This window comes from Scyliorhinus torazame, chromosome 1 (assembly GCF_047496885.1).
Source record: "Scyliorhinus torazame isolate Kashiwa2021f chromosome 1, sScyTor2.1, whole genome shotgun sequence".
NCBI lineage: Eukaryota > Metazoa > Chordata > Chondrichthyes > Carcharhiniformes > Scyliorhinidae > Scyliorhinus > Scyliorhinus torazame.
In genome coordinates, this window is record NC_092707.1 from 424074881 (window position 1) to 424091019 (window position 16139).

Below are 16139 nucleotides of genomic sequence, written 5' to 3' on the forward strand. Positions count from 1 at the left end.
TGCGATGGGGACGCGGCGACGGGGAGGGGGCGGGCACTGTGATGGGGGCGCGGCGGCGGGGAGGGGGGGGGACACTGCGATGGCGGGGGGACACTGCGATGGGGGCGCGGCGGCGGGGGGGACGGGGACACTGCGATGGGGGGCGCGGCGATGGGGACGGGACGACGGGGAGGGGGGGGGTGGAACACTGCGATGGGGGGGGGACACTGCGATGGGGTCGCGCCAACGGGGGGGGAACACTGCGATGGGGATGCGGCGACGGGGAGGGGGGGAACACTGCGATGGGGACGCGGCGACGGGGGGGGGCACTGCGATGGGGACGGGGCGACGGGGAGGGGGGGCACTGCGATGGGGACGCGGCGACGGGGAGGGGGGGCACTGCGATGGGGACGCGGCGACGGGGAGGGGGGGGACACTGCGATGGGGACGCGGCGACGGGGAGGGGGGGGGACACTGCGATGGGGACGTGGCGACGGGGAGGGGGGGACACTGCGATGGGGACGTGGCGACGGGGAGGGGGGGAACACTGCGATGGGGACGGGGGAGGGGGAGACACTGCGATGGGGACGGGGAGGGGGGGGACACTGCGATGGGGACGGGGCGACGGGGGCACTGCGATTGGGACGGGGATGGGGGGGGACACTGCGATGGGACGGGGCGACGGGGAGGGGGGGGCGGGGAGTGGGCGACGGGGGGCACTGCGATGGGGGACAGGGAGGGCGGGATGGGCGGGGAGGAGGGGGGGGGGGGGGAGGGGAGGGGGCGGACACTGTGATGGGGGCGAGGCGACGGGGAGGGGGGGACACTGCGATGGGGACGCGGCGACGGGGAGGGGGGGAACACTGCGATGGGGACGGGGCGACGGGAGGGGGGGAACACTGCGATGGGGACACGGCGACGGGGAGGGGTGGGAACAGTGCGATGGGACGCGGCGACGGGGGGGGCACTGCGAAGGGGACGCGGCGACGGGGAGGGGGGGGCACTGCGATGGGGACGCGGCGACGGGGAGGGGGGACACTGCGATGGGGATGCGGCGACGGGGAGGGGGGGGCACTGCGATGGGGGCGCGGCGACGGGGAGGGGGGGGGACACTGCGATGGGGACGCGGCGACGGGGAGGGGGGGACACTGCGATGGGGACGCGGGCGACGGTGAGTGGACACACTGCGATGAGGGGGGGACACTGCGATGGGGATGCGGCGACGGGGAGGGAACACTGCGATGGGGACGGGGCGACGGGGAGGGGGGGACACTACGATGGGGACGGGGCGACGGGGAGGGGGCGACATGGAGGGGGGAACACTGCGATAGGGACGGGGAGGGACACTGCGATGGGGACGGGGAGGGGGGGGACACTGCGATGGGGACGGGTCGACGGGGGCACTGCGATGGGGACGGGGATGGGGGGGGGGCCATTGCGATGGGGGCGCGATAACGGGGAGGGGGGGACACTGTGATGGGGACATGGCGACGGGGAGGGGGGGGGGGAGACACTGCGATGGGGGACGGGGCGATGGGGAGGGGGCGGACACTGTGATGGGGGCGCGGCGACGGGGAGGGGGGGGGGACACTGCGATGGCGGGGGGACACTGCGATGGGGGCGCGGCGACGGGGGGGACGGGGACACTGCGATGGGGGCGCGGCGATGGGGACGGGACGACGGGGAGGGGGGGGGCGGAACACTGCGATGGGGGGGGGACACTGCGATGGGGGCACGCCAACGGGGGGGGAACACTGCGATGGGGACGGGGCGACGGGGAGGGGGGGGAACACTGCGATGGGGACGCGGCGACGGGGAAGGGTGGGAACACTGCGATGGGGACGTGGCGACGGGGGGGGCACTGCGATGGGGACGCGGCGACGGGGAGGGGGGGGACACTGCGATGGGGACGCGGCGACGGGGAGGGAACACTGCGATGGGGACGGGGCGACGGGGAGGGGGGGGACACTGCGATGGGGACGCGGCGACGGGGAGGGAACACTGCGATGGGGACGGGGCGACGGGGGAGGGGGGGGAACACTGCGATGGGGACGCGGCGACGGGGGGGGGGGAACACTGCGATGGGGACGGGGCGACGGGGAGGGGGGGGGACACTGCGATGGGGACGCGGCGACGGGGAGGGGGGGAACACTGCGATGGGGACGGGGCGACGGGGAGGGGGGGAACACTGCGATGGGGACGCGGCGACGGGGGGGGCACTGCGATGGGGACGCGGCGACGGGGAAGGGGGGGCACTGCGATGGGGACGCGGCGACGGGGAGGGGGGGGACACTGCGATGGGGACGCGGCGACGGGGAGGGGGGGGGACACTGCGATGGGGACGTGGCGACGGGGAGGGGGGGGACACTGCGATGGGGACGTGGCGACGGGGAGAGGGGGGAACACTGCGATGGGGACGGGGAGGGGGAGACACTGCGATGGGGACGGGGAGGAGGGGGGACACTGCGATGGAGACGGGGCGACGGGGGCACTGCGATGGGGACGGGGATGGGGGGGGACACTGCGATGGGGACGGGGCGACGGGGAGGGGGGGGCGGGGAGGTGGGCGACGGGGGGCACTGCGATGGGGACAGGGAGGGGAGGGGCGGGGAGGAGGGTGCGGGAGGGGGAGGGGGCGGACACTGTGATGGGGGCGAGGCGACGGGGAGGGGGGGACACTGCGATGGGGACGCGGCGACGGGGAGGGGGGGGAACACTGCGATGGGGACGGGGCGACGGGGAGGGGGGGAACACTGCGATGGGGACACGGCGACGGGGAGGGGTGGGAAACACTGCGATGGGGACGCGGCGACGGGGGGGCACTGCGATGGGGACGCGGCGACGGGGAGGGGGGGGCACTGCGATGGGGACGCGGCGACGGGGAGGGGGGGACACTGCGATGGGGATGCGGCGATGGGGAGGGGGGGGCACTGCGATGGGGGCGCGGCGACGGGGAGGGGGGGGACACTGCGATGGGGACGCGGCGACGGGGAGGGGGGGACACTGCGATGGGGACGCGGCGACGGGGAGGGGGGGTGGACACACTGCGATGAGGGGGGGACACTGCGATGGGGACGTGGCGACGGGGAGGGGGGGACACTGCGATGGGGACGGGGCGACGGGGAGGGGGGGGACACTGCGATGGGGACGCGGCGACGGGGAGGAAGGGACACTGCGATGGGGACGCGGCGACGGGGAGTGGACACACTGCGATGAGGGGGGGACACTGCGATGGGGACGCGGCGACGGGGAGGGGGGGGTGGACACACTGCGATGAGGGGGGGACACTGCGATGGGGACGCGGCGACGGGGAGGGGGGGACACTGCGATGGGGACGCGGCGACGGGGAGGGGGGGGTGGACACACTGCGATGAGGGGGGGACACTGCGATGGGGACGTGGCGACGGGGAGGGGGGGACACTGCGATGGGGACGGGGCGACGGGGAGGGGGCGACATGGAGTGGGGAACACTGCGATAGGGACGGGGAGGGACACTGCGATGGGGACGGGGAGGGGGGGGACACTGCGATGGGGACGGGTCGACGGGGGCACTGCGATGGGGACGGGGATGGGGGGGGCCACTGCGATGGGGACGGAGCGACGGGGAGGGGGGGGCGGGGAGTGGGCGACAGGGGGCACTGCGATGGGGACGGGGAGGGGGGGGCGGGGAGGAGGGGGGAGGGGGGAGGGGGAGGGTCGGACACTGTGATGGGTGCGAGGCGACGTGGAGGGGGGGGGACACTGCGATGGGGACGCGGCGATGGGGAGGGGGGGGAACACTGCGATGGGGACGGGGTGACGGGGAGGGGGGCACACTGCGATGGGGACGCGGCGACGGGGAGGGAACACTGCGATGGGGACACGGCGACGGGGGGGCACTGCGATGGGGACGCGGCGACGGGGGGGGGGGGGCACTGCGATGGGGACGCGGCGACGGGGAGGGGGGACACTGCGATGGGGACGCGGCGACGGGGAGGGGGGGGACACTGCGATGGGGGCGCGGCGACGGGGAGGGGGGGACACTGCGATGGGGACACGGCGACGGGGGGGCACTGCGATGGGGACGCGGCGACAGGGAGGGGGGGCACTGCGATGGAGACGCGGCGACGGGGAGGGGGGACACTGCGATGGGGGCGCGACGACGGGGAGGGGGGGACACTGCGATGGGGACGTGGCGACGGGGGACACTGCGATGGGGACGCGGCGACGGGGAGGGGGGGGTGGATACACTGCGATGAGGGGGGGGACACTGCGATGGGGACGTGGCGACGGGGAGGGGGGGGTGGGGACACTGCGATGAGGGGGGGACACTGCGATGGGGACTGGGCGACGGGGGCACTGCGATGGGGACGGGGATGGGGGGGGGACACTGTGATGGGGACGGGGCGACGGGGAGAGGGGGGGCGGGGAGTGGGCGACGGGGGGCACTGCGATGGGGACGGGGGGGGGGCGGGGAGGGTGAGGGGGGAGGGGGAGGGGGGAGGGCGACGGGGAGGGGGGGAAGATGGGGGGGGTGCGGGGAGGGGGGTCGACAGGGAGAGGGGGCGACGGGGAGACACTGCGATGGGGAGGGGGGGGCACTGCGATGGGGATGGGGGGGGCACTGCGATGGGGAGACGGGGAGGGGGGGGCGGGAGGAGGGGGAGGGGGAGACGGGGGCGACGGGGAGGGGGGGCGACGGGAAGGGGGGGCGACGGGGAGGGGTGGCGACGTGGAGGGGGGGACACGGTGATGGGTGACACGGTGATGGGTGACACGGTGATGGGGACAGGGCAACAGGGGGGGGGGGGACACGGCGACGGGGAAGGGGGGAGACACTGCGATGGGGACGGGGATGGGGGGGCGATTGGGAGGGGGGGGACACGGCGATGGGGACGGGGCGATGAGGAGGGGGGGTCACGGCAACGGGGATAGGGCAACGGGGGGGGAACATGGCGACGGGGAGGGGGGGGCGATTGGGAGGGGGGGGGAGGACACTGCGATGGGGACGGGGCAACGGGGGGGGACGGGACACGGCGACGGGGACGCGGCGACGGGGAGGGTGGGAGACACTGCGATGGGGACGGGGACGGGGGGGCGATTGGGGGGGGGGGACCCTGCGATGGGGACGGGGATGGGGGGGGCGATTGGGAGGGGGGGGGAGGACACTGCGATGGGGACGGGGCGACGGGGATTGGGAGGGGGGGGGGGAGGACACTGCGATGGGGAAGCGGCGATGGGGAGGGTGGGAGACACTGCGATGGGGACGGGGGGGCGATTAGGGGAGGGGGGGACACTGCGATGGGGACGGGGCGACGGGGATTGGGAGGGGGGGTGGGGCTTCCTGTATTGTAATTAGAGGCAGATTCAAAATATTCCACAGCAACCTCCAGTAGAAATCAGAATGTTTGGTCAGATCCTCACCACTTGAGTATACTGCCGAATCATCCCTTTCACAGCCTCCATATTAGTCGCCTCCAACATCAGTGTCACAGCCTGACCCTTCCGAATCTTCACCACACCACGGAAAACCTGCGGGTTGTTATAACAGGCAGCCAACGTAGCGATTGCCATCACCTGGAATATACAAGCAGAGTGTCAGACACATAGCCGAGGTACAGAGTGATGGGGATACAATGCACACAAATGAGCAGAAAGATGAGAGTCAGGTAGACCTTGCCTGCAGAACTCTCTCCAAACACCAACCTGTATTTGATTGGAGAACCCCTACCTGTGGTATAGCACAGAAGTTGAAGACACTCTGATTGTGGAGGCGAGATAAGTACTTAATAACATCTGGGACATGCTGCAGTGCGTTGGTTACCAGCTCATTCAAGCAGTGCAGCGCTGCCTGAATATTTTGGGGTTTGGTGAAGTCAGACAGTTTCTCTGCATACTTGCTCCAGACCTGAAACACACAGGGGCAACAATCGGCAGCTGGACCAGTGACACTGTGCCCGAACAAAAGGAGGAATCTTCAAGGATCTAGCACAGCTTTTAAAAAAGATTGGGGGAATAGTTTGAAAGATAAAGTCTGAGGGAAAGGGGGAATTGGGGAGCTCAGGCAGTGAAAGAATTCAGGAGGTAATGGTTCAGAATTTGCAGAGTTGGGAGGGCGGAACTTGAGCAGATCGGCTACAGGAGAGAAAAGCAAAACAGGATTTTGCCGACCCCACATCCAGAGGGAGTGGTGTAGGCAGGGTAAACCAGATCGGCATTTGAGTTGCAATTCTTACTTGTAACTGCCCCCCACCCTCCGACTACACACTCACCTCCTGCGGCCAGAACTCACGGCCTTCTTGCTGGTCCTCCAAGTAATCTCGAATGATGTTGGTTTTCTGCAGGAAGAGGCCCATGGAGTTCGCCAGCTCAGTGTCGTGCCCAACAACCGGGTCCTCCAGCTCAGAGGCGGAGAACAGACGGGACAAGCCGATCCCCACCAGGCCTGCCACATAGTGACAGTACTAAAAACAAAGGAGCAGAAGGAACATCAGTGAAGGTTCACAGGACAGTGAAACATTCTGATTCCATTATCCAGCACACGGTTCAGTTACTCATTACTGGACCATATCACCGTCCATCTTCAAACACTCTTACCGTCTGCAACAATCAGTCAAGCTATCCCAAGGTGCAGGAACTTATCAAACTGAGGAGGAGGACATTTGGCCCTTTGAGCTTCTTCTACCTTTCAATAAGGCTAATATTCCACCTCATATTCACGTTCCTGCATTCTTCTGTCACGCACACATACCTGTCACAGCCTGTACTCTACCTGCCAGGAGATGGTGGGGTACTGGTAATGTGGACCAGTACACCAGAAGGCGAGGCTCGTGCTCTGGTGCAAGGGTTCGAAACCCGCCACGGGTTCACCAATGCCCGATAGGGAAGGAAATTTGTCGTCTTTACCTCGTCTGACTTACTGAGACTCTGGACCCATAGAGTCGTGGTCAACTCTTCATGTCCTCGGGAATGGTGGGCACGCCCGTCAGTTCCAGGATAATTAGGGCTGGGCACCAGATTCTGGTCTCGCCAGTCACACCCACAATCAATGACATAATTTTCAACACTTTCCTCAACACAAACTTCATTGAAACGTCAAACCACCCTCACTCACCGCACCCAACTCTCCACCCATCACAACTGTCTGTAACTCCACATGACGCACACAACACTCACCAACAGCCAGTCTGCGACCCCCTTACCGTGTCCCAGTCTTTGATAGATCCAACTTTCTTTTCCAAAAATTCAGCCATTCCAGCTCCCATTTTGTGGCAGATATTTGCAATCACATCCTGATAGACCTTCGCCAGGGAGCGGAACTCCAAGGATATCTGGGTCAGAGAGAAATAGTGGAAACCAGATCAGAAATAGGCCAAAGACAGAACCCGTGCCCCAGTGAGAGCCAGTGTGTGTGGTACCCGTACCCCAGTGAGAGTCAGTGTGTGTGGGACCCGTACTCCAGTGAGAGTCAGTGTGTGTGGAACCCGTACCCCAGTGAGAGTCAGTGTGTGTGGGACCCGTACCCCAGTGAGAGTCAGTGTGTGTGGGACCCGTACCCCAGTGAGAGTCAGTGTGTGTGGGACCCGTACCCCAGTGAGAGTCAGTATGTGTGGGACCCGTACCCCAGTGAGAGTCAGTGTGTGTGGAACCCGTACCCCAGTGAGAGTCAGTGTGTGTGGGACCCGTACCCCAGTGAGAGTCAGTGTGTGTGGAACCCGTACCCCAGTGAGTGTCAGTGTGTGTGGGACCCGTACCCCACTGAGAGTCAGTGTGTGTGGAACCCGTACCCCAGTGAGAGTCAGTGTGTGTGGGACCCGTACCCCAGTGAGAGTCAGTGTGTGTGGGACCCGTACCCCAGTGAGAGTCAGTGTGTGTGGGACCCGTACCCCAGTGAGAGTCAGTGTGTGTGGGACCCGTACCCCAGTGAGAGTCAGTGTGTGTGGGACCCGTACCCCAGTGAGAGTCAGTGTGTGTGGAACCCGTACCCCAGTGAGAGTCAGAGTGTGTGGGACCCGTACCCCAGTGAGAGTCAGTGTGTGTGGAACCGGTACCCCAGTGAGAGTCAGTGTGTGTGGGACCCGTACCCCAGTGAGAGTCAGTGTGTGTGGGACCCGTACCCCAGTGAGAGTCGGTGTGTGGGGGACCCGTACCCAAGTGAGAGTCAGTGTGTGTGGGACCCGTACCCCAGTGAGATTCAGTGTGTGTGAGACCCGTACCCCAGTGAGAGTCAGTGTGTGTGGAACCCGTACCCCAGTGAGAGACAGTGTGTGGGGAACCCGTACTCCAGTGGGAGTCAGTGTGTGTGGGACCCGTACCCCAGTGAGAGTCAGTGTGTGTGAAACCCGTGCACCAGTCAGAGTCAGTGTGTGTGGGCCCCGTACCCCAGTGAGAGTCAGTGTGTGTGAAACCCGTGCACCAGTCAGAGTCAGTGTGTGTGGGACCCGTACCCCAGTGAGAGTCAGTGTGTGTGGGACCCGTACCCCAGTGAGAGTCAGTGTGTGTGGGACCCGTACCCCAGTGAGAGTCAGTGTATGTGGGACCCGTACCCCAGGGAGAGTCAATGTCTGTGTATCCCGTACCCCAGTGAGAGTCAGTGTGTGTGGGACCCGTACCCCAGTGAGAGTCAGTGTGTGGGGACCCGTACCCCAGTGAGAGTCAGTGTGCGGGGACACGTACCCCAGTGAGAGTCAGTTTGTGTGGGACCCGTACCCCAGTGAGAGTCAGTGTGTGTGGAACCCGTACTCCAGTGAGAGTCAGTGTGTGTGGAACCCGTACCCCAGTGAGAGTCAGTGTGTGTGGAACCCGTACTCCAGTGAGAGTCAGTGTGTGTGGAACCCGTACTCCAGTGAGAGTCAGTGTGTGTGGAACCCGTACCCCAGTGAGAGTCAGTGTGTGTGGACCCCGTACCCCAGTGAGAGTCAGTGTGTGTGGACCCCGTACCCCAGTGAGAGTCAGTGTGTGTGGACCCCGTAACCCAGTGAGAGTCAGTGTGTGTGGGACCCGTACCCCAGTGAGAGTCAGTGTGTGTGAAACCCGTGCACCAGTGAGAGTCAGTGTGTGTGGGCCCCGTACCCCAGTGAGAGTCAGTGTGTGTGGGCCCCGTACCCCAGTGAGAGTCAGTGTGTGTGGGACCCGTACCCCAGTGAGAGTCAGTGTGAGTGGGACCCGTGCCCCAGTGAGAGTCAGTGTGTGTGGGACCCGTACCACAGTGAGAGTCAGTGTGTGTGGAACCCGTACCCCAGTGAGAGTCAGTGTGTGTGGAACCCGTACCCCAGTGAGAGTCAGTGTGTGTGGAACCCGGACCCCAGTGAGAGTCAGTGTGTGGGGAACCCGTACCCCAGTGAGAGTCAGTGTGTGTGGAACCCGTACCTCAGTGAGAGTCAGAGTGTGGGACCCGTACCCCAGTGAGAGTCAGTGTGTGTGGGACCCGTACCCCAGTGAGAGTCAGTGTGTGTGGGACCCGACCCCAGTGAGAGTCAGTGTGTGTGGAACCCGTACCCCAGTGAGAGTCGGTGTGTGTGGGACCCATACCCAAGTGAGAGTCAGTGTGTGTGGGACCCGTACCCCAGTGAGATTCAGTGTGTGTGAGACCCGTACCCCAGTGAGAGTCAGTGTGTGTGGAACCCGTACCCCAGTGAGAGACAGTGTGTGGGGAACCCGTACTCCAGTGGGAGTCAGTGTGTGTGGGACCCGTACCCCAGTGAGAGTCAGTGTGTGTGAAACCCGTGCACCAGTCAGAGTCAGTGTGTGTGGGCCCCGTACCCCAGTGAGAGTCAGTGTGTGTGAAACCCGTGCACCAGTCAGAGTCAGTGTGTGTGGGACCCGTACCCCAGTGAGAGTCAGTGTGTGTGGGACCCGTACCCCAGTGAGAGTCAGTGTGTGTGGGACCCGTACCCCAGTGAGAGTCAGTGTATGTGGGACCCGTACCCCAGGGAGAGTCAATGTCTGTGTATCCCGTACCCCAGTGAGAGTCAGTGTGTGTGGGACCCGTACCCCAGTGAGAGTCAGTGTGTGGGGACCCGTACCCCAGTGAGAGTCAGTGTGCGGGGACACGTACCCCAGTGAGAGTCAGTTTGTGTGGGACCCGTACCCCAGTGAGAGTCAGTGTGTGTGGAACCCGTACTCCAGTGAGAGTCAGTGTGTGTGGAACCCGTACCCCAGTGAGAGTCAGTGTGTGTGGAACCCGTACTCCAGTGAGAGTCAGTGTGTGTGGAACCCGTACTCCAGTGAGAGTCAGTGTGTGTGGAACCCGTACCCCAGTGAGAGTCAGTGTGTGTGGACCCCGTACCCCAGTGAGAGTCAGTGTGTGTGGACCCCGTACCCCAGTGAGAGTCAGTGTGTGTGGACCCCGTAACCCAGTGAGAGTCAGTGTGTGTGGGTCCCGTACCCCAGTGAGAGTCAGTGTGTGTGAAACCCGTGCACCAGTGAGAGTCAGTGTGTGTGGGCCCCGTACCCCAGTGAGAGTCAGTGTGTGTGGGCCCCGTACCCCAGTGAGAGTCAGTGTGTGTGGGACCCGTACCCCAGTGAGAGTCAGTGTGAGTGGGACCCGTGCCCCAGTGAGAGTCAGTGTGTGTGGGACCCGTACCACAGTGAGAGTCAGTGTGTGTGGAACCCGTACCCCAGTGAGAGTCAGTGTGTGTGGAACCCGTACCCCAGTGAGAGTCAGTGTGTGTGGAACCCGGACCCCAGTGAGAGTCAGTGTGTGGGGAACCCGTACCCCAGTGAGAGTCAGTGTGTGTGGAACCCGTACCTCAGTGAGAGTCAGAGTGTGGGACCCGTACCCCAGTGAGAGTCAGTGTGTGTGGGACCCGTACCCCAGTGAGAGTCAGTGTGTGTGGGACCCGACCCCAGTGAGAGTCAGTGTGTGTGGAACCCGTACCCCAGTGAGAGTCGGTGTGTGTGGGACCCATACCCCAGTGAGAGTCAGTGTGTGTGGGACCCCGTACCCCAGTGAGAGTCAGTGTGTGCGGGACCCATACCCCAGTGAGAGTCAGTGTGTGTGGGACCCGTACCCCAGTGAGAGTCAGTGTGTGTGGAACCCGTACCCCAGTGAGAGTCAGTGTGTGTGGAACCTGTACCCCAGTGAGAGTCAGTGTGTGTGGGGCCAGTACCCCAGTGAGAGTCAGTGTGTGTGGACCCCGGACCCCAGTGAGAGTCAGTGTGTGTGGAACCCGGACCCCAGTGAGAGTCAGTGTGTGGAACCAGTGCCCCAGTGAGAGTCAGTGTGTGTGGAACCCGTACCCCAGTGAGAGTCAGTGTGTGTGGGGCCCGTACCCCAGTGAGAGTCGGTGTGTGTGGAACCCGGACCCCATTGAGAGTCAGTGTGTGTGGGGCCCGTACCCCAGTGAGAGTGGGTGTGTGGGACCCGTACCCCAGTGAGAGTCAGTGTGTGTGGAACCTGTACCCCAGTGAGAGTCAGTGTGTGTGGGACCCGTACCCCAGTGAGAGTCAGTGTGTGTGGGACTGTACCCCAGTGAGAGTCAGTGTGTGTGGGACCCGTACCCCAGTGAGAGTCAGTGTGTGTGGGACCCGTACCCCAGTGAGAGTCAGTTTGTGTGGGACCCGTACCCCAGTGAGAGTCAGAGTGTGTGGGACCCATACCCCAGTGAGAGTCAGTTTGTGTGGGACCCGTACCCCAGTGAGAGTCAGAGTGTGTGGGACCCGTACCCCAGTGAGAGTCAGTGTGTGGGGAACCCGTGCCCCAGTGAGAGTCAGTGTGTGTGGAACCCGTACCGCAGTGAGAGTCAGTGTGTGTGGAACCCGTACCCCAGTGAGAGTCAGTGTGTGTGGGACCCGTACCCCAGTGAGAGTCAGTGTGTGTGGGACCCGTACCCCAGTGGGATTCAGTGTGTGTGGGACCCGTACCCCAGTGAGAGTCAGTGTGTGTGGGACCCGTACCCCAGTGAGAGTCAGTGTGTGTGGGACCCGTACCCCAGTGAGAGTCAGTGTGTGTGGGACCCGTACCCCAGGGAGAGTCAATGTCTGTGTATCCCGTACCCCAGTGAGAGTCAGTGTGTGTGGGACCCGTACACCAGTGAGAGTCAGTGTGTGGGGACTCGTACCCCAGTGAGAGTCAGTGTGCGGGGACACGTACCCCAGTGAGAGTCAGTGTGTGTGGGACCCGTACCCCAGTGAGAGTCAGTTTGTGTGGGACCCGTACCCCAGTGAGAGTCAGTGTGTGTGGAACCCGTACTCCAGTGAGAGTCAGTGTGTGTGGAACCCGTACCCCAGTGAGAGTCAGTGTGTATGGGACCCGTATCCCAGTGAGAGTCAGTGTGTGTGGGATCCGTACCCCAGTGAGAGTCAGTGTGTGTGGAACCCGTACTCCAGTGAGAGTCAGTGTGTGTGGAACCCGTACTCCAGTGAGAGTCAGTGTGTGTGGAACCCGTACCCCAGTGAGAGTCAGTGTGTGTGGACCCCGTACCCCAGTGAGAGTCAGTGTGTGTGGACCCCGTAACCCAGTGAGAGTCAGTGTGTGTGGGACCCGTACCCCAGTGAGAGTCAGTGTGTGTGAAACCCGTGCACCAGTGAGAGTCAGTGTGTGTGGGCCCCGTACCCCAGTGAGAGTCAGTGTGTGTGGGACCCGTACCCCAGTGAGAGTCAGTGTGTGTGGGCCCCGTACCCCAGTGAGAGTCAGTGTGTGTGGGACCCGTACCCCAGTGAGAGTCAGTGTGTGTGGAACCCGTCCCCCAGTGAGAGTCAGTGTGTGTGGGACCCGTACCCCAGTGAGAGTCAGTGTGTGTGGGACCCGTACCCCAGTGAGAGTCAGTGTGTGTGGGACCCGTACCCCAGTGAGAGTCAGTGTGTGTGGAACCCGTACCCCAGTGAGAGTCAGTGTGTGAGGAACCCGTACCTCAGTGAGAGTCAGAGTGTGGGACCCGTACCCCAGTGAGAGTCAGTGTGTGTGGGACCCGTACCCCAGTGAGAGTCAGTGTGTGTGGGACCCGTACCCCAGTGAGAGTCAGTGTGTGTGGGACCCGACCCCAGTGAGAGTCAGTGTGTGTGGAACCCGTACCCCAGTGAGAGTCGGTGTGTGTGGGACCCATACCCCAGTGAGAGTCAGTGTGTGTGGGACCCCGTACCCCAGTGAGAGTCAGTGTGTGCGGGACCCATACCCCAGTGAGAGTCACTGTGTGTGGGACCCGTACCCCAGTGAGAGTCAGTGTGTGTGGAACCCGTACCCCAGTGAGAGTCAGTGTGTGTGGAACCTGTACCCCAGTGAGAGTCAGTGTGTGTGGGACCAGTACCCCAGTGAGAGTCAGTGTGTGTGGAACCCGGACCCCAGTGAGAGTCAGTGTGTGGAACCAGTGCCGCAGTGAGAGTCAGTGTGTGTGGAACCCGGACCCCAGTGAGAGTCAGTGTGTGGAACCAGTGCCCCAGTGAGAGTCAGTGTGTGTGGAACCCGTACCCCAGTGAGAGTCAGTGTGTGTGGGGCCCGTACCCCAGTGAGAGTCGGTGTGTGTGGAACCCGGACCCCAGTGAGAGTCAGTGTGTGTGGGGCCCGTACCCCAGTGAGAGTCGGTGTGTGGGACCCGTACCCCAGTGAGAGTCAGTGTGTGTGGAACCTGTACCCCAGTGAGAGTCAGTGTGTGTGGGACCCGTACCCCAGTGAGAGTCAGTGTGTGTGGGACTGTATCCCAGTGAGAGTCAGTGTGTGTGGGACCCGTACCCCAGTGAGAGTCAGTGTGTGTGGGACCCGTACCCCAGTGAGAGTCAGTGTGTGTGGGACCCGTACCCCAGTGAGAGTCAGTGTGTGTGGGACCCGTACCCCAGTGAGAGTCAGTGTGTGTGGAACCCGTACTCCAGTGAGAGTCAGTGTGTGTGGGACCCGTACCCCAGTGAGAGTCAGTGTGTGTGGGACCCGTACCCCAGTGAGAGTCAGTGTGTGTGGGACACGTACCCGAGTGAGAGTCAGTATGTGTGGGACCTGTACCCCAGTGAGAGTCAGTGTGTGTGGGACCCGTACCCCAGTGAGAGTCAGTGTGTGTGGGACCCGTACTCCAGTGAGAGTCAGAGTGTGGGACCCGTACCCCAGTGAGAGTCAGTGTGTGTGGGACCCGTACCCCAGTGAGAGTCAGTGTGTGTGGGACCCGTACCCCAGTGAGAGTCAGTGTGTGTGGGACCCGACCCCAGTGAGAGTCAGTGTGTGTGGAACCCGTACCCCAGTGAGAGTCGGTGTGTGTGGGACCCCGTACCCCAGTGAGAGTCAGTGTGTGTGGGACCCCGTACCCCAGTGAGAGTCAGTGTGTGCGGGACCCATACCCCAGTGAGAGTCAGTGTGTGTCGGACCCGTACCCCAGTGAGAGTCAGTGTGTGTGGAACCTGTACCCCAGCGAGAGTCAGTGTGTGTGGGACCCGTACCCCAGTGAGAGTCAGTGTGTGTGGGACCCGGACCCCAGTGAGAGTCGGTGTGTGGGACCCATACCCCAGTGAGAGTCAGTGTGTGTGGAACCCGTACCCCAGTGAGAGTCAGTGTGTGTGGGACCCGTACCCCAGTGAGAGTCAGTGTGTGTGGGACTGTACCCCAGTGAGAGTCAGTGTGTGTGGGACACGTACCCCAGTGAGAGTCAGTGTGTGTGGGACCCGTACCCCAGTGAGAGTCAGTGTGTGTGGGACCCGTACCCCAGTGAGAGTCAGTGTGTGTGGGACCCGTACCCCAGTGAGAGTCAGTGTGTGTGGAACCCGTACTCCAGTGAGAGTCAGTGTGTGTGGGACCCGTACCCCAGTGAGAGTCAGTGTGTGTGGGACCCGTACCCCAGTGAGAGTCAGTGTGTGTGGGACTGTATCCCAGTGAGAGTCAGTGTGTGTGGGACCCGTACCCCAGTGAGAGTCAGTGTGTGTGGGACCCGTACCCCAGTGAGAGTCAGTGTGTGTGGGACCCGTACCCCAGTGAGAGTCAGTGTGTGTGGGACCCGTACCCCAGTGAGAGTCAGTGTGTGTGGAACCCGTACTCCAGTGAGAGTCAGTGTGTGTGGGACCCGTACCCCAGTGAGAGTCAGTGTGTGTGGGACCCGTACCCCAGTGAGAGTCAGTGTGTGTGGGACACGTACCCGAGTGAGAGTCAGTATGTGTGGGACCTGTACCCCAGTGAGAGTCAGTGTGTGTGGGACCCGTACCCCAGTGAGAGTCAGTGTGTGTGGGACCCGTACTCCAGTGAGAGTCAGAGTGTGGGACCCGTACCCCAGTGAGAGTCAGTGTGTGTGGGACCCGTACCCCAGTGAGAGTCAGTGTGTGTGGGACCCGTACCCCAGTGAGAGTCAGTGTGTGTGGGACCCGACCCCAGTGAGAGTCAGTGTGTGTGGAACCCGTACCCCAGTGAGAGTCGGTGTGTGTGGGACCCCGTACCCCAGTGAGAGTCAGTGTGTGTGGGACCCCGTACCCCAGTGAGAGTCAGTGTGTGCGGGACCCATACCCCAGTGAGAGTCAGTGTGTGTCGGACCCGTACCCCAGTGAGAGTCAGTGTGTGTGGAACCTGTACCCCAGCGAGAGTCAGTGTGTGTGGGACCCGTACCCCAGTGAGAGTCAGTGTGTGTGGGACCCGGACCCCAGTGAGAGTCGGTGTGTGGGACCCATACCCCAGTGAGAGTCAGTGTGTGTGGAACCCGTACCCCAGTGAGAGTCAGTGTGTGTGGGACCCGTACCCCAGTGAGAGTCAGTGTGTGTGGGACTGTACCCCAGTGAGAGTCAGTGTGTGTGGGACACGTACCCCAGTGAGAGTCAGTGTGTGTGGGACCCGTACCCCAGTGAGAGTCAGTGTGTGTGGGACCCGTACCCCAGTGAGAGTCAGTGTGTGTGGGACCCGTACCCCAGTGAGAGTCAGTGTGTGTGGAACCCGTACTCCAGTGAGAGTCAGTGTGTGTGGGACCCGTACCCCAGTGAGAGTCAGTGTGTGTGGGACCCGTACCCCAGTGAGAGTCAGTGTGTGTGGGACCCGTACCCCAGTGAGAGTCAGTGTGTGTGGGACACGTACCCGAGTGAGAGTCAGTATGTGTGGGACCTGTACCCCAGTGAGAGTCAGTGTGTGTGGGACCCGTACCCCAGTGAGAGTCAGTGTGTGTGGGACCCGTACCCCAGTGAGAGTCAGTGTGTTTGGAACCCGTACCACAGTGAGAGTCAGTGTGTGTGGAACCTGTACCCCAGTGAGAGTCAGTGTGTGTGGAACCCGGACCCCAGTGAGAGTC

General features: G+C 63.5%; 1 protein-coding gene across 2 annotated transcripts in view; it reads right to left on the bottom strand.

The window, feature by feature from the left end:
- The window catches only part of fdft1 (farnesyl-diphosphate farnesyltransferase 1), a 117041-nt gene that overhangs the window by 55559 nt on the left and 45343 nt on the right, over positions 1-16139 (bottom strand). For both annotated transcript variants that reach the window (XM_072515516.1, XM_072515509.1), the window contains exons 4-7: positions 7161-7289; positions 6231-6422; positions 5690-5866; positions 5383-5535 (exon numbers count right to left, since the gene is read on the bottom strand). In XM_072515516.1, the coding sequence (XP_072371617.1) occupies positions 5383-5535; positions 5690-5866; positions 6231-6422; positions 7161-7289 (651 nt within the window). The remainder of the gene's footprint in view (positions 1-5382; positions 5536-5689; positions 5867-6230; positions 6423-7160; positions 7290-16139) is intronic.